A 22,257-nucleotide genomic window follows, 5' to 3' on the forward strand; every position below is an offset into this window, starting at 1 on the left:
ATTTATTTTGTAAAATTACTTAATTGACACAAAAGCAAATTACTTTAAAGGATAACCCACATCATTTGAAAAAAAAAAAACTCTCTTTACACACTCCAAACTTAACACTCCTAAACCACAACTACACACTCCACCCTCAACCTCACCTCCAACCACAACCAAAACACACCCCACCCGTGACCCCACCTCTATCCAAAAATTCCCAACACTCATCTCCTGCCGTCAACTCGCCTTCATCACCGCTATGCATCATATCTCCACCATAGCCATTAGAAGTTGGAGGCATGCCCTAACCTAAAATTTTTGGATTTGAATGTAAATCTAATGTTTTCTTATCTAATTTTAATTGGTTAATCAATTCCATTATCTTTTTCGTCTGTTTGCGATGATTTGGAGTGAGGTTTTTTAGAGTGTAAGAGTGAATTTTCTGGTTATTCATTTTCGGATTCGCAGGTCGTTCGACACTGGTCTGCTGAATATTTCGGTTTCGTTCGGTAGTAAGCTGTCGAACCTTTCAATTTCGTTCGGTAGTAAGCTGTCAAACGAAACTGAAAGGTTCGACAACTTACTACTGAACGAAACTGAAATGTTCGGTAGCTTACTACTGAACGAAACCGAAATGTTCGGTAGACCAGTGCCGAACGACTTGCGAAACCCTACAACCCAAACCTGAAATTTCAATCTTGAAACCCAAAAAATCCACACTCCAAATTATCTAAAAAAAAAAAAAAAAAAAAAGGTCTGGAGAAGGATTAACCAATTTAAATTTGATAAAAAAACCTAGATTTGCATATGAATCAAAATAATTTAGCTTAAGGCATAACTATGGGTTGAAAAAAATGACTATGATGTTGTAGTAAGGTGGTGAGACCACCAACGGCGGATTGACAGTAATGAGTTGACAGCGACTTCGACGGTTGAGTTAACGGCGATAATGACGGCTCCGATGATGATGTTGGTATACAGGGGTGTGTTCTTGGCTAGGATTGGGTGGGCGTGAGGTTAGGGGTGGGGGTGTGTATTGTCTCAAAAGGTTGAGTGTGTGTGTATTGTTTGAATGGATTGAGTGGGGTGTGTAAGAGAAATTTGGTAAGATTAATGAGATTTAGGGTATTTTGGTAATGAGAGGGGTGTGTTAAAGAGAAACTTTACGTTTTAAAAGATAATAGGAAGTGTGTAGGAGAAAAGTGTGCAAAAAGAAAAAAAATGGTGTGCAAATAGCTGTTCTCTTTTTAAATTTAAAAATTATTTTCAAATTTCATACTAAATAAGTTTTCAAATTTTAAAATTTTAAAAATTGATTTTGAAAATTCATATTAAAAAAAAAAAATCTTAATTTTTGAAAAAAATTTGATTAGGATACTAAACGGATGAGTTTTTTTGCAGCACAAATCAGTAAATCTCCACTATTTCGAGGCATTACAAGGATTTCGGCGATAGTGCCAAATGGGAATAATGCAACCAACACCAATTGGTCGTGGTCCACATTAGTTGAAATAACCACAGTAAAAAGCAAAAAGGAACAACCCGCAGAATAGAATCATTTCAGTTGAACAAGTATAAAAGTTGATTTACACATACATTTATAAACAAGTAGAAGGATTCTAATTTAGTATTTACCAGTCCCAGAAAGAAAAGACCAGTTCTACCTGCGAATTTCATCTATAAAGGCACTGCTCGTGTTCAATTTAAAAGAAAAATTTTTGAATTTAAAATTTCTTTTTTTTTTGAACACTCAGCTCCTGCTCCTCCAGTATTATGCTGCTTTTATCCAAAAGCAAGAGTTTTCATGACATTATGACAATGAGTAATGGAAAACTGAGTTTAGTATCAGTGCAAGCAGCTTACCCACCTATGAAAACAAGCAAAGAGAACACACACAAATTCACAGAGCACAGTATTCCTACAGGCACACAAACTAGTTGTCCTAATTTCAGTCACTCCAAAAAGATATCACATTGGATATTAAGAATCGTTCCAACATCTAACAAAGGTATACATATAGTGAAAAAAGAATAAATCCAAGCAACTAGTTCAATGATGTTTATACAAAATGTAAGAATATTAGCTACATATGAATGCTGTCACACTTGCAATATTTATCATCCCTCATCTATTGCTGCATCAACATGAGCACTACTACGACCATTAGGAGGGCTGAAAAAATTGTGGCCGAGCTCTTTCTGTAACCACTACTCGGATATATTGAAGGAAGTGAGCACTCCTCCCCATTAAAGTATACTCTTGTTGGAAACCCATCTCCACCAGCCACATTGATTCCAGGAGTAGTCTTCTTTGTAAATGATATCACTGACTGTTGTTTCCCAGGCACCCTAGGATCCTTCTGTAGGTTGGCTCCATCTGTTTCTGCGACAAGGTAGTTCAATCCTTCAAGACCCTGCATGAATACGGTATTGTTGACACCATTCAATTCCAAGGAAGTTCCGTTGAAAGAGTACATCTTTTCAAAACCAGGGGCTGCTTTATCCAGTTGTACTGCAGCAAACCAATCAGCAAAAGAAGTTTCATCCCAGTTGAAGAGTGTGACCCTTGCACTCCATCCACGAGTGTAGTCTGTATACAAATGCCAGTTAATGCTGACCCCACAGTTATCACCACAAGGCGTCGGGTTTGGATCTGGAAGATGATAAAGTTCAGCCCAAGCTTTTGCCTTGACAGTTCGGTTCTCAAAGGGAACAAGAAGCGAGTCCGGCGGAAGAAGCATAGCTGGTGCAGTTGTGCTACAAGTTCGCACTGTATTACTCGGGCACCCACATGCACAAGTTTTGCATGGGATGACAGACTCGTTGTAGTAAGCAGAAAATGAAACACAACATTTAGGGTTTGCTCCCTTGGGCTGTGTAATATTACACACAACCTGCCAGCTGGCTACTGCAGATGAATTCAATGGTAAGCCACTTGCATCAGGGAATTGACTAGGACTCACCCTCACAGGAGGTCCACACTTATAATCAGGGTTGAGTGTGCCATTGATTCCCCAGTTTTGTGGTGGTGTGAGCTGTGACCGATTCAGATCTGGAGGCATTTTAAAGACTTGAATCTGGAATGATGAAATTGATTTGCTCGGATCCATTGATGGTGGCAAGATAGTACCATTTCGGCAACAATTAGGGACCAGACCAAGGATTGTGTCATTGGCCTTTGTTGGAGGCAGGTCAATTATGGTTGGCCTTCTTTCACAATTCAACACAGTGGAGAAGTCTAGAGCCTGGTAGTATGTACCTTGTTTGCCGAATATACAGTCAGAAGAATCGACAACAGATGGATAAGCCCCTTTCATTGCAAAGATAAATTCATCTGCCATCCAGTGCCAGCTCAACTTCCAATTATCAAGACGGCCTAGAGAGTTATGGTTGGCGATTGTAACTTGTGCCCAGTAATTTGATTCATATGTTCTGGTCACATCATACATAATTGTAAGATCTCCTTTTTGGCGGGGCAGGAACTCTTCATCTACAGTTATGTTCGTTTTAACTTTTTCGTCTACGGTGCAACAGACTTGCATTTCATTCGTCCCTGGAACAAACATTATCAGAGCAGTGTAAGAGTATGCTCATTAACATGGACAATTAGAAGCCAAAACCAAAAACCAAACTTGCTATAGAATGTATAATATTATGATGGCATCAAGTTACTATCAACAAATTGGTCTACAGAGAAAAGAATGCACTAAATATGGTTTGTGCAATATATGGAGAAAACATGGAAACCAATGACTCTGACTATGAGCAAAAGCAACTGACCCTTGCAGATATGTTTCAAGTAATTCTCTATTGTAACTATGGCTCCAAGACTAACAAATTGAGGCAAATTGCATAATACGTATACCTATACTAATGAGACTGATACGGTCAACCTCATATTGGAAGTATTTCAAGACTGATATAACTCAGTGACGTTCACTCCCAAATATCTCATTATTTGGACGACCAGAGTATAGACATATTCTGGAAGACTTTCTAAAGGAACAGCTCAACGAGAACCAAACTTGGTCCTTAGTAATTGAATTTTCTCCAAGGAGTCACTTTATTTCAAAAGGGTACATCCTAATTGTAATTTCCATTCATTTCAATTTTCAACCCCAAAAAAATATAGAGTTATTTACACTAAACATTCAAACAAAATGACTGAAACCCAAAAACATATGAGCAATGAAAAGAATTCACAACGAACTAAACTCCAAATCAAAGATGATCAAATACCAGCAAACATCCAAAAATGCAAGCACAAATCCACTAAGTACCCAAAACAAAGGCAACCAAAATGATGAGCCGACTCACCTTGAATCTTAGCCGTGGGGCAAACAAACCCATCATTGGCCAAAGAGATATTCGACGGCAAAGGCACCCCAGGTGGGGCCAAACCGAACTGGGTCCCAACCAAATTGACCTGAACCTGCATCTGGGTCAAGTCCCCCGCGGTCTCAATCGCCGTTTTCAGATCGGTCATCGGAAAACCAGCAAAAACGGTGCCGTTTTCGACACCCCCGGGCAAGCTAGTCCCGTCGGCGAGCACAGCATTGGAGGCGGAGACCAAGTACTCGCGGTGCTTGAAGCCCACGAAGACCCTCCAGGACTTGAGGTCGTCGGCGCCGTTGTTGAGCACTGTGAGCACGGACTCGAACCGGTAGGCCTGGTGGGTCGGGTCAGACTTGAGAATGGGCGCGATCCGCGCTCCGGTGGTGTAGGCGTACGATATGAACACGCCGTTGCAGGCATCGGAGGCGGGTGCTGGAGCTGCCGGTGTTTGAGAGACTGACAGGGGCACAGCCCCGAAAATAAGGACAAGATTGAGGGCGAAGATCAAAGTCCGCTTCTTCAAGTTGAAGGCCATGGCTTGAACTTGAACTCACTTTTGGTTTCAAAGTTTGGATTTTGAACTTCAACTCACTTTTGGTTTTTATACGTGCGACTGCTTCTGTGTGTTGTCTGTGTCTGTATATGTGTTTTTTAGAGAGAGAAACGCGTAGAGTTTGTAATTGTATTATCAAATCAAATGTCAAATGATATGCCAAAAACAGCTTAGTGGGAGCTGTATTTTTCAAAACATGTTTTTTTTATTATTAATATTTTTGTTATTGGCGTTGCCGTCTTTGAGTGGTTCAATGAAGGTTCGCTGATTTGGTAATCAGGAAAACAGAAGGAAGAAATGAAGAAAGTGTTTTTTAAAAACAGTTTTATGTGTTTTTGAATGTGAAACGGGAACCCTTCCCCTCTCTCTATATTTGAATTGAATCCATTGGATGCAAATCATGCAATAATGTCTTTTGCATGGAATGAGAGTATTGGGTTGGAGATACCAAAACGTTTCTCTCTCCTTCCATTGGGCCCAATATTTTGTTCATGGGCTCGGAGTGAAAAGCTGGCCCAATTTGCACAGTCTGACCATGGATAGCCATCCACATGGGCCCAATTTGAAAAGGCCTCTACACCGGAACCCTATAGTATGCAAGTATACATAAATATGTAGGGTTTTGAGTTATTGAATTGCAAAATTTTAAATTAAATAAAATAGTCGATAGATAATCAATGGCTCAAACTTTACATACTTATGTATGCTTATAAGAGAACATCTCTCCAAACCGAAGACATACAAATTTCTCAATGTGATGAAATTTCTTTACATTTTTTTATGTGAATATATTTAAATGGAGAATTTACCTTGATTAAGATTTTTTTATCCAATCAGAAAATGAGTGTAAAGGTTTTTCTGGTTGCCTAAAAAAAATCATAACTTATTAGTTGAAATTATCTAAAAGGTATTAGTTGGTTGGTGTAGTTAATTAGTCATGTTACTTTCTTTATAGTTTTAGATCATCCACTAAACTGTGAAGTTTATACTAAATCTATTGCAAATTGGTATATAGGATATGATATGAAATCTTATGTTATAGCGTTTACAAATGTGAAGAGATATAGACACAGAGAGAGTGAGACATTACATCAAATAGTATGAGAGACGATCCACCTTGAAGTACTTTTAGCACAAAAATGGACATCAATTGTTCAACTTTGAACGAGGACAATGATACTGATCATGATTAGGGACAAATCAACCTTCATTAATAGACCTCTGCTTCGACAAGGACAATGATGATCAGTATGATATAATGAGAAGCGACCCTAAACACTAATTGCTTTCGGTAGGTTATGTCAATACATTTCACATTACTACATACATTGATGGTTGTGATTTATTACTCGTATGCTTGTGATTGCTATCTATCAATGGCTGACAATTATTAATGTATGCATGGAGGATTAATTAACATCAATTAATATCTATCAATCACTTATACAGACATGAAGGATTGAGTAACATCAATCAACAATTGTCAATTCTTCATGTACTCATGAATGAATGATTATAATCAGTCAACACACCGGTGCTATGGTGCGGATATATATAGTATGCCGACATACCGAAGACATTTGGATCCAGATAAATTCACCTTATATTTTATAATATAGATTATAAAGGAAACTGAGGTCGCTATACATGCCAATATGCCATGCGAACAAAACGCATTGAAATTCTCGACAGAAAAATCATAAGGGGCTGAGAATTTATATATCCAAATGAACAGTAGTGCCTAAACCCTAAACACAAGTATGTTGGAGATCAGGGTCACAATTTTTTGTTTGGAGGGATTGATGCCTTATGTGATCCTACTTGAGCAATGTCAAGGTCGATGGGCCAACTAATGGAATAAAAGGGACCAGACACCTGTTTGCGTTCTGTCGTTTTTTTAGGAAAAGCAGGTGATTCGGACTTAATTAAACCAGTCCCGGCCAATCTATCACATTCTTTCTTTTAGGATCATAATTTCATTTTCATACTCTCAAATTAATTACATAAGGCCTTCCACAATGCAATTTGAATATGATCCTCAAATTCATTTTTTGGATATAAAATAGGTATAGTCTAGCTACAATGGGCCGGAATTAATGCGATCCCCATAATTTTTTGAGATCCAATAGCTATTCCTAGTTTTGGGTATAGTTTATACCCAAAATCAAATTAAATGGCTGGCCCACCAATAAATAAATAAGTTAAATATTAATATCTTCATATTTGGGCCTCAACACTATTGTATTGGTGATCTCCAAAATCTATAGTTTTACACTTTTTGATATCCAAAATTGATTTGGATATTGGGTATTTGAAAATCACCATTATATAAGGCATAATGTCTACGTATTATATATTATTAGCTTTTGAGAAGTATGAACAAACCCAGTTCAAGGATTTTGGATTTTGCATCTAAGCTAGCTAGCTATGGTTCTTCAAAGAACATAGAAAAAGCTAGGTTACATATATCATGATTCATGACTTTTGAGCCGTGCATGTAGAAGCTCCCTTGGACACCCAGAAAGAAAAAAAAAAAAAAGCAAAAAGATGAGTAAAGTTCAAGATTCTTCTGGTTTTATATTTGGAGCTTTTGGTAACCGTATCACTTTTAATTTCAAATTAATTATATTGAGAGAGATCTCACATTAAAAATGTAAAGACTTACATAATAACTTATAAGGGTTTGAGTTACTCCTCTTATTATTAATTAATTTTGAGATAAATACCTAAATTACTTTGAAACCTCTATAAAACCAAATATGAACTAACATATATTCCTCTTCATTTGAACGTTGATTGTAAAAAAAAGACTTCAGATCCCATATAGTTGTAACTTGTAAGTATTACAAATCATTAATTAGCAATGAAACGAAAAACCATAATTAATTGATTATTTTAGTTTAATATGTTGGGAGAGAAATGAAACGGGAAAAAGGAGGGACACCTTTCAAAGCTCTTTTTGAATAGTCCTTGGCCTAAAAAGAATGATTTGGTAAAGGAGAGTGCATTATTAGTTGATTGGTCAGCACTCAGCAGATCGTAGTATCCAAATGTGGCCACCGAAACAGCCTGGAAAGGCTCCTGTGGAATGTGGAAGGTGATGTGCTCGTCTCATCATATATCCAACACAGATTACATGGTACAAAATATTCTATGAGCTTCATTAATTATGATAGACCATTGAAAATCATCAATTAACCCCAATTTTGCAGAATTTGAAGTGGGGAACAAATTTCTACTAGCTGGATTATGTGAGTCATACCAAGTAATATTACAATTGATTATTAATTGAGATAATAAGTACATATTAATTATCACATCATGTAGTCAACTAATAATATTATCTGAACTACTAAATATCAAAATCTTAAATTATTAAAAAATTGACCAATTATGTACATATCAAAATTACATCATCTCTCATGTGTGCGCAGCCTCGTTTTATACACAAATTGGTCAACAAGTGAAGAAAAAGAGACAAGCATATAGGTGAAGGAAGAGAGACAAGCATATAGTTTTCAACTCCATCTTACGTAGACTTTTTTTTTTTTTTTTTTGGCGATTTACGTACTCTTTAAACCAACAAAAAAGTTATTTATTTGAGATTTTAAGTTTGAAAGTACTAACTCTTGTTTCGAAACAAGTTAAAACTCTTGAATCCGGTTCCCCTCTGTTTCTTTTTTTTCTGTGCCATATATACATGCATGGGTGAAAAATGCATCATTCCTCATAGCCATGTGACACTATGCAATAATATATATGGGCTCTTAAATGCCTTGCTTATGCATGTGTGCCATGTGGCCCATGTTCTGCATACATAATTTATGTACGTGTGTGCCACTTTAGTTAAGCCTCTTCAATCACTCTTTATAAACATAAAGAGTCTTAGTTTCGCAAACAACACACCACCGACCACATCGATCAGTGTCATTTTGACATACCAATTAATTACTAATGAGTTTAATTACGACAAAAATCTAAGCTTGTAAGTAAGTGATTAAGTAGATTAAAGACAATAATTAAATCTGCGTACGTATTTTGTCTATTCAAACATACAAACATTTGAGCCGTTAATAAAGAAACAATTAACAAATAAAAACCACGAGTTTTATTAATTTTGTAACCAGGACCAGCGGATCTTTTATTTGATGGCAAGCCAGCTGGGCACATATCCATGGCTTCTTTAACAACTCATTTCTCCCTCACTTTTTTGACGAATTTTTATGAACACCTTTAAGAAAACTAATCTGTATTTATTTTATATTTAATGTATAATATTTTTGGCATATAAATTATGCAGGCTTTGCTGTTGGTAAACCAAGAGGCCAAGTTGATCGATTCATCCAGTTCAGTATTGGAGTAAATTAACCACAAGAGTACAACCGGAGTCACCAACAATGACCACGTGGAGGTTGCGTCTTCTTAACGTCTACATCCCCATAATTACAAGCAAATTTTATCCTTCCACGTATGAACACCTCTGTACATTAGTCAAGCCCAACAACCATGACTGTGCACATCATCCTCAAACTTTCACCCTTTTCTTTCAACTTTTTAACCCCATGTATAGTCTGTATAGATTATGATCGAGGGTTAAATTTTGAAAATATATATTTGCTAAAATTGAGATTTGGTATCCTATTTGGCTATTTCCTTGGTTGATTACATTAGAGTGTAATTACACCCATGCTGAGATATAAATCATATACTTCATATTATGAAGTACATTTACGTTAAGATTAAAGTTACACATAACCACTAGTTTATCTAACTCAACATTGCATATATAGTACATTGGGCAATGTGAGCTTTTCCTGACATAAGCATACATATGGATCAACAATTCAACATGCCATATGCAATTGAAGACTTGGAAGTAATGTTATACGTCACTTTTCCTAAGCTTAAGCTGAAATTGCGGGAGTTCCATAGCATACCCAAAAAAGCTAATTTCCCCTATGATGCACAAATCTAGCTAGCCAGCTATAGCTTAACCTCTAATTCCTGGCCTAATGTGTTCCATCTCCAACTCTCAAGTAATATGAGCACTTTCTGTGAAAGTAAAACGCGTACCGTCGGTGCCCTCTTTTTTCACAACTTTAAGCCTCCCCTCAACACACTTTACACACACTCACTTCACCCTTATTTAACTCACTATTCTCCAAATTCCAAATTCCAAATTCAAAACATGTGGTGTGTATAGCTTCATTGACAAGACACATTGCCACACCACCTTCTTAAACTCTCACTACCTTCCCTAGATACCCTCCTCAGTCCACTCCACTAGTCCACTCCACTCCATACCCACTTGTCAGCCTTCAAATTCAGTAATTCACCACCCCAAAACCCAAAACTTTTAATACCCACAAAAAAAAAAGTTTCTTCCTTTTCTTCTTCTTGTTGATTTTTCTGACTACAACTTTCCAAGATCTCTCATCCATTCACTAGTTTCATTCTTAGCAATGAAAATACCAACGAATCTCCCACTCTTTCTCATGGCAGCTCTACTCATGATCTTAACCAAAACGGTGTCGTTTCCGGCATCAAAGCCGGTAGAGGCCACCTCAAAGTACCAGATCGAATGCACAATGTGCTCAGCCTGCGAAAACCCATGTTACCAAGTCCCATCGCCGCCGCCACCTTCACCTTCACCGCCGCCACCATCACCCCGTACGCCATCTTCAACCCCAAACTGTCCACCACCACCATCACCGCCCAGCTCCGGCGGAGGCGGGTCCTACTACTCTCCGCCGCCGCCCGCCCAGCCCGCATACAGTTACTACCCACCACCGCAAGGCGGCGGCGGCGGTGGAGTATATTATGCGCCTCCGACGGGCAAGAACTACCCTGTGCCGCCGCCACCGAACCCTATTGTGCCCTACTTCCCATTTTACTATTATAACCCTCCACCTGGGTCTGTGTCCTCCAGCTCAGTCCAGCTGAGTAGTTACCCATTTGTTTACAGTGTTGTTAGTGTTTCTGTGTTTTCTCTTTTGCGTTGTTTGTTTTGATGGGAAAGAAAAGAACCGGTGGAATCAATAATGAGGCAGACTCATAGATCTACCGAATGAGCAGAGTGATCAGAGAAAGAGAGGAAGCTCTTCAATTCCTCATCTTGCAAACAAGTGAATTAAAGAAGAGGAAAATGAAAAAACAGAGAGAGTTGGGGACTTGGGAGCTGGCTGGCTTCTTCAGTTCTGTTTGAAAGTTATGAAAATGCCCTTGTGGAACAGAGCTTTGCCTGACAATTAAGCTGGAAGGAATGATTACAGATGTGAAGTAATCCCTCTATCTCTATCTCTCTCTTTTTTCTTATTCTCTGTGATCTGCATCATGTTGTAACCTGTAGGTTGTTGAATCTGTAATTTTTCTGACAATTCGTACGTATTGTTATTTGGTTTATAATATGATCATGAAAATAAAGTGAAAAATTTACTGCATTTTTGTTAATTATTAATTGGGTTTGGGTCCCAGAAGAGTTCCTGATCATGTCAAACGAATTGACATAACAATTTTTATATAGAATATAGTTATTGGGGCACAAAACATAGGCTCTTTGGGGGACCCCATAATGCCATAATTGATGGGCACCTTCCCAAGTGTCTAAAGCCAGCTTCCTTCCCTATGCACGTTTGGGGCTATATATCCTTGTATATATGATAAAGATGCCATGCTTTGCTGTAGCCCTTCAGCTTTTGCATGAAATCTGGGTAAATTTGGCGATGATGATATGATTCTCTGTTTGCTGGGTAAAGACTAAAAACTACAGACTAGTTTCACTGCAAAAACTTCCCATTTCCACAGAGAATAGAATTCATTAGTAAAGTTGTGCCTTTAAAGAGTAGTCAATCGCAGAGAGCTCAAAACTGATGCTTGCTTCATTTTCATGTCATTAAAAACTAATACTTAGGACCTCCAAAAGTGTTACAGACCATTTAGGTCCCTTAAATGGTATGCGAAAGATCTGGAAGATGCTATGTTGTTCTGACACGTACAAGATCCTCAATTCAGTAAAAGTAGCTAGCTAATAACTTTCGAGTCATTCATGACTCACACCAACGTGGCCTAAATAATTTCTCATCTCAACCAAAATATGAGGCACCCATTTTCTCTAGTACACACAGGAATAGAATAGAGTTTGACAGAAACTTTGGGCTGGATTGTATACATCTCTTTTCATTGTGTGTGCTTTGATGAATGGATATATATTATGGTGGACTACGTACCAATATTCATTATTCATAATCGTCCTTTCTCATAATTCAGTTCCATGTGCCAAAAGTTGCATCATGCTTGCCTTGCCAAGCCCTCTTTATAACAAAAACAACAAGAGGAAAGTGCATGCATTCTTCTTTTCTAGCAAAAAATCAACCCATTTTAGACATTAATTCTATGGCGAACTCTTTTAGATCCACCGACCATGTTGGCTGAATTTCTTCCTTTTTTTATTTTTTTATTTTTAGAGTGAATGAAATTGATAATCCAGAAACAAACGGCTGAATTTTAAAGCGAGTCTGCAAACAAATGTGGCTGATTTCGTGGCTAAAGATAATTAGCTGGATGGCACGTATTCTAATGGGTTGGGGGTCCATTCAAGTTGGCATGGCATCCTAGGTACATGCACTCACAAGTCACAAGACAGAGACTAGAGACTTCATTCAATTGAGGATTTATTTATATGACCAAATCTAACACAAGTTCATTAAAATAAAATAAAAATTTCTAATATAAGTTAGTTTTGGGCCTCTTAATCACCAAGGGCCCATTTCTTCATGTTAGTAGATTGTGTTTGTGTCGTATCATTTTGTGTTTATGTTAAATATTAATCAATTCAAATTCGACATGTTAGTTACTTGTGTTGAATAGCTCAACTCTAATCCAAATCGTTTATAATCGTATTGTATTCGAGTTGACACATATTTTGTGATAAAAAAAATTCAAACATAATTTCTTTTATTTTTAAACTAAAACTATCATTTACGCATCACTTATAAAACAAAACTCTATTCAATCATGATACTAACAAAACCATAAAAAATTAGCTTTATAATTATATATGACTCATACAATTCATATTAAAAATGAGAAAAGTTACTCATTACTAGTTAAACATGTTTACCATGTTACACATATTTAATATTAGCTTAACTTATTTATTTTCTTATTTAGGGTGTCGTGTCGTATTCGTGTTTGTTTCTAATTCATGTTATGTCAAAAATTGCCGCTTGTATTCCCACCCTCACAATTTGGGGACGGGACAGAGAAAATTTTGTGGACCCCATCTTATTTCGATCAGAGGCGGGGGCCCCAAGTTATATCCCACAGGCCCATCATGGAGGTATTCAACTTATTAGTCAAGTCCAAGATATTACGGTTTCTGGGCTGTGTCTACTTTCAATGTTGCAGTCTTGTTTAGTTGGGCTCAACAGTTGGGGATTTGTAAAGCTTTTGACTTATATATCATGGATTTCGACCCAAAAAAAGAAAGACTTACATATCATGGTTTGGACCTGAATGGTTTATTTAGGAACACCATTCCTGGAAAAACAAACACAAACCAAGAAGAGGAAATTCTTTGGTCTGGTGCTTCTGGTCCTTCTGCTTAAGTGTTCAGTAAATTCAATTATAAGAAATCAATACCTCAGTAAATTCATACCATCGTGTAGCTTAGATGAGTATCACACAGCACTAACATGTGTGGTTTGGGTTGTTTCATGACTTGATACAAAAGATAGGGTGATAGTTACCAGCGGGTATGTATGTATGATAATACCCAAAACAAAATAAGTCAGCAAGTGACAGTTAATTATCATTACTTGACAAAACTATATATGTTAACACGATCAAAAATAGGTCGAGTTACTGTAAAGCATAATAACATGATTTTGACACGAAATACATGTTGAAATGGTTTGAATGAAAAAAAAAAAAAGAAAAAAAGTATGGTTTCTTTCTTTTTGGTACTGTATGAATATTTATGGAATGGATCTACCGCCCTTTTAGTTTTAGGGAAGGTTTAAAGGAAAGTTGAGAATCCAACTCCTTTTTTGTTATATCTAAAAGTTACAAGGGTATTAGTATGAGGGACTTTTTGAATCGGGAGATATGTGAGTTTACTATTCAAATCATTTAACCTGAATGTGTCCAATATATGTAGCACACACAATAACCTACCAAAAGAATATAAGTTTGGGCATTCAACGACCATGCACCATCTACAAATGTAGTATAAAATAATACTTTTCATATAAAAGAGGAAAAACCAAGCAGATTAGAAAAGAGCAATATTGTGTATTGCGCTTAGCTTTAAGGTGACAAATGGGTTCTAACTTTTCAATATATTATTAGTAATGTTTGATGGGTTTAGTCTTGGGCATCCAAGACAGGACATGAGTCACAAAACAAGGAAATAATATAGTTGGTAAACGTTGAGAAATTTTATGACAAACTCAACAAAACAAAACAAAACAAACCGTACCAAGAGTCCAAGACCAAAAGTTTTATCCATTACCGTGCATATATTCTAAAGTAAAACTAATTTATAAATTAGTCTTATTCGCACCGATACCTTTTATAAAATAAATTTTTTCTTACTTTTTCACTTAAAATTTAAATCTTTTATTTTGTGACCCAAACTTCACAACATTATTGCAAAAACTCTTATTTCGTCAACTCATCCAATAATCCATTAAAAAAGCTTACGTAGCGCCTACGTAGAAGGGTATTTTAGTGTTTCCTTGTCTTTGGGCATGACTCAAACTGACACTTTTCCAACTGGCTTTCATGTCAACATTTCTCGCCGAAAGACAAGTGGAAACCAGTTGGACGAGTGTTAGTCCAAATCATGCCCAAAGACTAAAATATCATTCCACGTAGGAGCAACGTCAGTTCTTTTAACAAATATTAGAATGTTAATGAAATATGAATTTTTGCAATAATGTTGTGAAGTTCGAATGACAGAGTAAGAAAATTCAAGTTTCAAATGACAAATTGAGAAAAATCATATCTTATAAGGGGCATTAATACGATCATACAAATAAGGCTATTCATTATGAATTTTTATGCATTCTACGTATATATTCATGGTTTTCTCTTCAAATCGTACAATGAGTTAATATGGGTAAAGTTGATATCACCGAGGAGGGGCCATAATTAAACACTTGTCATGCTCGTATCCCACAGTGAATTGCACACACACGTGCGTAGTACATGCCAGTAGCTTCTGCCTGGTAGTGACGGCGCCACTGCTAGAGCTTAGAGCTAGCTACCTAGTTTCTAGGGTGAACATAGGGTGGCTCTCGCTCACGGTGTACCCAGTACGCAAATATTGCTTATAGATCATGTGGGAGGAAATCAAACCTTACGTATATTTTAATCCTAATTTATTACCAAATTCAATCTCATTACTTGAGCTAACAAGTAAGTTAAGTAACACATAAAAAAATATTTATAATATAGTATTTCATATCATGCGGTCATACTTTTAATTTTAAATATTCACAACTTTATATATTTCTTACTATAATTTTATCTTTAAATTAACAAAATGACTACACCATAAATGTTCTTGGAACAAATATTAGAAGTTATGATTGGCATTACCTTTTCGGAAGAAAAATGATAGACTTTGATTAAGTCCTAGGGTTGTTCATGATACAGTAATCATCATCAATTCTGAAAATGGATGCATGCCAAGTGTTTAATTATTAAATCCAATCAGACTTGTTGCTTTTGTTTTTCACTTTTCCCTAATTAATTTTGTAATTAGATTTTAATGATTGGATTCAAGACTAGTTTGAGATGATTAATATGCCGGGACACTGAATTCTTTGTTCAAGTCATGTTTATACTTCATGCTAAAATCATGAGCTCAATATTTCTCAAAGTCAAATAGAATTTCCTCAACAGTCAACACCGGCTAAAATACTCGCTCTTTTGAATTTCCCTCTATGGACATCATTTAAATGTTGAAAACTGGCAAGGCCAAATTCACTTGAACATTCTCTCACCTTTTGCTTATCCCATTTTCACTCTTAAAAACCCAACATAGAAAAACTAATACTACAAAACATAACAAAGCGATGGTTTATTTGCTAATGATTTCTGCAATTAACCTTCTAACACTATAGTCTTCTTCCATTTTCTCAGTTGCCAAACAAAACAAAAACGAAAAAACCGTAACCAATTATAAGCTAGTACAAGAGCCAGATACTAGATTTTTTTTCCTCCTTTTTTGCGTGGAGGGGTTGGTATATGGTAATGGGCCATAAAAGGAAATTTCAGCAAGGCTGCCTAATTCATTGATCGTGACCAAAAATTCTTTCACACACCACACACGCACATTGAGAGAGAGAGAGAGAGAGAGAGAGAGAGAGAGAGAGAGAGAGAGAGAGAGAGAGAGAGAGGCCACAATGCACATAGAAGAGAGAAACAACATCCAATTACTAGTAGAATATTATGTCAGCAAAAATAGAACAAGATCTCTTACACTTGCTCAAATTACTCTCCAAAGCCCAAGATTAGTACTAAACAGGAGGCTTAAAAGGGACAGCTACCAAAAATAAAGAACAAAGTAAATTTCACTAATGAAAGAGACAGATAATAGAGGGGGATGAAGGGAAGTTTACACTTCTTAAAAATAGAGGTTAGAATTGCGATTCTCCTAAAAACTATATCTTATTATTTATAATAAGTAATTATTATTAATCCAATAGAGACTAAGCATAGACAGAGCCATATGAAAGAGCCATGAGTAGCACAGCCGCTTGTTCTTCTTCGCCCAACTTCCTCCGCTGCCTCTCCACCGTCGATCTCTGCATCAAAACCTCTCTTCCCAAAGCCAATAGCCTCTGCTTCAACCCATCACCCAGCTGCTTGCTTTTCTTGCCCTTCCTATCCTCTGAGCCTCCTTTGTTCAACCCCAAAATAGCCCTCCTTTTCTTCCTGCTTCTGATCCCGCACGCATTGCATAGAGACTGCAAAACACAATAACAAAAATTCAAAATCAGATCAAAACCCACTTAGACATTTTTGAAAAAAAGATAAGGGCTTTGGGGAGCTGAAAAATTACCTTAGGCCCTGCTGGACCTCCACGCCATAGAGGGGTCTTGGAGGTTCCACAGTCAGCACAGGTCTTCTTGTGGCCTTCTTCGGATGATGAAGCCCCATTTGGGTTTTTGATATTCATGTCTTCGGACTCTGATCCCTGCACCACATCACAAAAAAACGATCCGATCAGCAACTAGTTGGATCAAAATAAAAAACAGAGATCAAGGAAGCAAAGGTCTGAATCTGATCACTCACTTTATCGCTCGGATCCATCATTACTATCAGATATTTGGAAGATCTGAGACAAACCCAGAAGAGAAAACACCGAAAATAAAACTGGGTATACACTTATTTGACCAATTAGCTCGAGCTGAACTAGGGGTGGCTGCGTAACTCAGAAAACCCTAGCTATAAAAACAGAGCAATCAGAGAGAAATAGATCGGTTGGGTTTGTGGGAAAGATTTAAGGAAGCGATTAGACACAAATCAGAGTGAGATAACAAAGAGAGTAACAGATATCTCTCCTGAAAAGAAAGATTTTGTGAGAGAATGAAGCAATGGAGCTTGTGTCGATTGAGATGATGAGCCTAAATATGAAAATAAACCGACAAGCGGTGAGAGAGGGAAGAGAGAGTGTCTGTAACTGTGAATGTGTGTGAGCAGCACAGTACTGTGGCTGCGAAGAGAAAAAGAAGCAAAATGAGGAATCAAACCGACACACACGCACCAGCCGCAGCAGATCTAAAAATTTGCCTCCTTATATAAATGGGACGCGAAACCCTAGCCCTGGTTCTAGTGAAATGTCGAAAGTACCCTCCATTCCCAATACATACATTTTGATCCAACAGAGCCAACCCCGCCAAAAGGTTGGTGAAATGAACAAAAAGGGCGCCATGTATCTGAATAGGTGGGTGGGGCTTTGTTTTCTTTACAAATTCAATTTGATTCGGATTTTAGTAATATTTTTAATTATTGATGGGTAATTGGTTATTGGTAATGAACGAGAAAAAGCTAAAAAGGAAAGACAGGAATGGATGAGGTGGTGGTTTTGGTCAGAGATTGTCACTTGTGCACCGTTTGATAGGTCAAACCCCTTGGCACCACTTTTGGGCTTTTGGGGCTCAACATGTTTTGCATTGGCGGCAAAACCAAAACCAAAATCAACTTCTATTTGTCTATTATCCAATATTTAGGTCTTTTTAATGGGCTATTCATGCCCTTTATTAAAAAAGAAAAATAGAAGATAAGGTTAATCATTCTTTTTTTTTTTTTTTGGTTAAGGTTAATCATTCTCATTGCACAAATAAGTAACCTACCTAGTGGAGCCAGTTTAAGGATAGGCAAATGAGGTAACCGGCCCGATTCATAATTTTTTTTATTGTAATTGCACAACTAATTAACTTATTTAGTAAAGCCGGTCTTAAGGGTAGACAAATGAGGTAATCGGCTCGATTCCAAAATTGTATATTGAATTGCGCAACTAATTAACCTACCTAGCAAAGTCGATCTTAATGGTATGCAAATGAAGTAATTGGCTCGGTCCCTAAATTTTATATAATTGTGCAACTAATTAACCTATCTTGCATAGTCGATCCTAAGGGTAGGCAAATAAGGTAACTGGCTCAATCCTCAAATTTTATAGATTCCTTATATATTATTATTATTATTATTGTGAGTATTTACCATACAAATTTGAAGTATTGAAACCTAAATTTGGAGAGCTAATAATATTATATTTCTACAATTAGAAGCATTTTAACTTTTCAATATACAACATCACAATATGATTATATGACTTGAATCAATATGAAATCAAAATTTGAGTAAGTTATTATTTGACATTCACATGAATATGAGACCATATATTAACACAAGTAATACTCCAATAAGTTAATGTCAAGTACAAGTAACTTAATTTTGTACTAGTAGAAAAATTTCTCTTTGTTTTGCTAATATTTGAATCTTGCGAGACCTCAATTTGACGAGAAAATTTATTGTCCTTACCAAGTGATCTATTTTCGAACTTATAAGGGAAGATTTATTAAAATCTTCAATGTTTGTTTATATAGAAACCAAATGAAAATAATCATATATTTGGATTCAGTGAATCAAATATTGTATGAAGTCAATGATTACCAATTATTGCAATGTAATCAACCAAAATTCATGATTACCTATTTATAGAGGATCCTTTCCTTTTTCACTCTTCCTCGATAATTTCTTTCATTAATTTAAAATTCAAATCTATAGTCTATGTTGAATTCAAAGTGTCATATAATGGATGTATATTTCTACTATCTCTATCTCTCTCATCACATGACATTTCATGTGATGAGTGATAAAGACAATGAGTGGATACACCCATAATAGGTCAATTTTTCTTGTTTATACCATTCGAACCTATTTAAATATGAGTGCTGCTATTTGCACACTTTTTTTTTTCTCCTAGACACTCTCTACCCTCTTCTAAAATTTAAAATTCTCTTAAAACACACCTCCAATTACCCTAATGCCCTTATTTTATCCATTTTCCAAAATTTTTCACCATAACACACCCCATCAACTCAAAAAAAAAAAAAAAACCACACACACACCTAGCCCCTCATTCTCCCTCACTCCGACCACCTCTTTCCCTCCCTTATTGTCTCTCTCTAGCTTCGACGACAACCCCGGCCCACCCACCCCACCCCTATTTCTCCCCCACCGACCACCTCCCTCCCTCCCTTTCTGCAGCCCCTCCTCCCCCTCCTTTTTCTCTCTCCTTCCTCCTCACCTTTCTCCATTTCTCTGTCTCCTTCCCTCTTCGATGCACCGCACATCTCTTCCCTTTCTTTCTCCTTCTCTCTCTCTCTCTCTCTCTCTCTCTCTATTTCTTACTCTTATTCCCTAAACCCTTATCTTCTCCCTCCATTTCTCTATCGCTGCAGCTGGTTCAGTAGATAGCCACCAAACGAAACTAACGATTTTGGTAGATGACTGCCGAACGAACCCACCGATTTCCGCAGATGGCTTCCAAACGAACCCATCGGTTTTAGCGGAAGACTGTCGAACTACATGCGAAGCTCATCTTCTTGGCTGACATGGCGGCGTGGTCATGCGTGAGCTAGGTAAAGCTGGTCGGGCGAGAGCTCATTTGCGTCAGCGGCGTGGTTGGGCGTTGAGGCTTCTTGGATATGCAAGCGTGGCATGGTGGTGCATGATGATGCGCGCGGGGAAAGTGGTGTTGTGGGGAGAAGAGAGAGAGAAAGAGATGAGAGTGGTGCGGGGAGGGTGTAGTGTTGCACGCAGTAGTGGCTGCACGCCATTCAAAGAAGAGGAGAAAAAGAGAGGGAAAGGAAGGTGGTGTTGCGCGCCATGCAGAGAAGGGGAGAGAAAGGGAGAAGGTTGGAAGGGTGTGTGTTGACAGAGAAAATGAGAGTGGGAAAGAGAGAGAGGGGTGTGTTTGGTTTTTTCTCTTTGATTTTTTTTTAAGTGGGGTGTGCAAAAAGAAAAAAAAAAGTGTGTAAATAGCAGCACTCTTAAATATAATTATCTTATTCCGCTCTTCGCATAAATAGACTTTTCATATGTAAATAAAATAAAAATAGTTAATAAAAATATCAAAATGGTAAAGAGATAGAAATGTTATTGCTAGAGGGTGTTTTTTTTTTTTTTTTTTTTTTTACCATTTTACGCTCTTAAATAAATTTGTTTTGATTTTATAGTTCTTTTGAGGCCAAATGATCAATTTCGTTCTTCTGTTTTGGACACTAATTTTCATGTCGTCCCTTTACTTTCAACTTTAACATAGTTTGAGCCATTTGCAATTTAGTTACAAAATTCATTTTATGTCAAATTTGTTGATATAACAATCATGTTTCGCAAGTGTACAAGGGCAAAAATAGCCCTTATATATGTGTTCATTTTCACGATCCCAACTTTGTTACATCTCACAGGCTGGGTAGTTGTGTTAGTGAAAATAACAAGAAATGGCTATTTTGCCTTGTACACTTGCGACACATGATTGTCTTGTCAATTAGTTTGACAAAACTGGACTTTTATTCTTGAATTGCAAATTAACCGAACTACAGAGATAAGAATGATGAAAATAAAACTATTTTTTAAATCAATAAATGTATTCATCTTTTTTCTTGTTAAAAAGAAAAAGGTAGAAGATTTTGATCTTATCAAGATGAGTCAAAGTACAACTGCACAACCGAAACAAAAACTGGAAGGAAAAAAAAAAGGGAAAAAAAAAAGAGAGAAGGTTGTATATATCCAGAAGTAGAACTCTAAAGTCTAAAGGATGACCACTACTGAACAAAGGCGGCGAGTGGCATTCCATAACCCAAGTAGCTCTCTCAAAACCACATCTGAAAGATTAGGTTATCCTCCTCTTATTTAACACATATAATCACCCAACTTCTACTTCTTTGTTTGAAAACAAGAAAAATTAAGCTACCATAATTAAAAGAAAATTTAATTTAATAAACTTTTCTTTAACATGGATAGTTGATGTAGTATGACTAACAAAGAGGAAGGAGATTGGGGACATCAAAGTTTAGGACTAATCATCTTCTCAGTTAGTGATGCTACATCGACTATTTATGTTACAATGAAGTTTTACTAAAGAATGAACCTATTTGTTTGAATCTCATTTTTATTAAAGAAATTAAGAGAAAACATGCAATTATAGATTGAGTTGGTACAAATAGCAGTGTTCGAACTGAATGCGGTAATCGAAAGAACGAATTAAAACATGCAATGAGATGAGCGTGAGTGAAGAAAAAACTAAAGAGAGGCTTAGCCATTAGATAGGCATAGGGGGGGGATAGAATAGAAGAGACAAAAATTTGCCAGGTAGTAAAGGAAAATGAAAGCTGATGGGGCACCTTTGTTTATCTTTCAGGACAGATGGTATTAATGGACCACAAGGTCTTTTTTACTTTCAACTTTCATCCATTTGTTATTTGTTTCAACGTGTTATTGTTGCCAATTAACCGTGCGTAAAACAAGCATGCATATATTACATAAAGGGGTTTCCTCTAGTCTAATGTAAAATACTAATACGAGATGTGATAGAATGTTGGAATATTAAAGAAAGAAGATTTGAATATTGGAACATTTCAATGATGTTAATATCATTGTTGTTGGTGTTGGGCTACAAGATTTGATCACTTCACTTGTAGCTCTCCCTCACATGGAGAGACAGTGTGACAGTCACACTCCCCACCATGCCATATTTACCCTTGAGAGAAATTCACAGACGTTTAATTGAAAACTGAGCCTAGTGGCAAATGGCAAATGGCAAATGGCAAATGGCAAATGGCAAGCTCCTTCCATTCGACCACGATCTCT

The 22,257-nt window shown here is 36.9% G+C and overlaps 3 protein-coding genes across 3 annotated transcripts; 1 reads left to right on the forward strand and 2 right to left on the reverse strand.

Moving 5' to 3' along the window:
- Positions 1 to 1,922: 1,922 nt before the first annotated feature.
- Positions 1,923 to 4,927, reverse strand: LOC147294390 (COBRA-like protein 7). The gene is made up of 2 exons (XM_086233383.1): positions 4,302 to 4,927; positions 1,923 to 3,537 (listed from the first exon to the last, which is right to left on the reverse strand). The coding sequence occupies exons 1-2, from the start codon at positions 4,852 to 4,854 to the stop codon at positions 2,114 to 2,116; spliced, it is 1,977 nt and encodes a 658-aa protein (XP_086089509.1). The 5' UTR covers positions 4,855 to 4,927; the 3' UTR covers positions 1,923 to 2,113.
- Positions 4,928 to 10,075: 5,148 nt separating this feature from the next.
- On the forward strand, positions 10,076 to 11,312 carry LOC147294391 (uncharacterized). The gene has a single exon (XM_086233385.1). It carries the CDS (start codon positions 10,335 to 10,337, stop codon positions 10,881 to 10,883), a length of 549 nt encoding a protein of 182 aa, XP_086089511.1. The 5' UTR covers positions 10,076 to 10,334; the 3' UTR covers positions 10,884 to 11,312.
- A 5,117-nt stretch (positions 11,313 to 16,429) lies between these two features.
- Positions 16,430 to 17,665, reverse strand: LOC147294392 (GATA transcription factor 15-like). The gene is made up of 3 exons (XM_086233261.1): positions 17,176 to 17,665; positions 16,943 to 17,077; positions 16,430 to 16,847 (listed from the first exon to the last, which is right to left on the reverse strand). Exons 1-3 carry the CDS (start codon positions 17,194 to 17,196, stop codon positions 16,590 to 16,592), a joined length of 414 nt encoding a protein of 137 aa, XP_086089387.1. The 5' UTR covers positions 17,197 to 17,665; the 3' UTR covers positions 16,430 to 16,589.
- Between the last annotated feature and the right edge of the window lie 4,592 nt (positions 17,666 to 22,257).

The sequence above is a fragment of the Dryas octopetala genome, chromosome 2 (genome assembly GCF_963921425.1).
Source record: "Dryas octopetala chromosome 2, drDryOcto1.1, whole genome shotgun sequence".
NCBI classification, from domain to species: Eukaryota; Viridiplantae; Streptophyta; class Magnoliopsida; order Rosales; family Rosaceae; genus Dryas; species Dryas octopetala.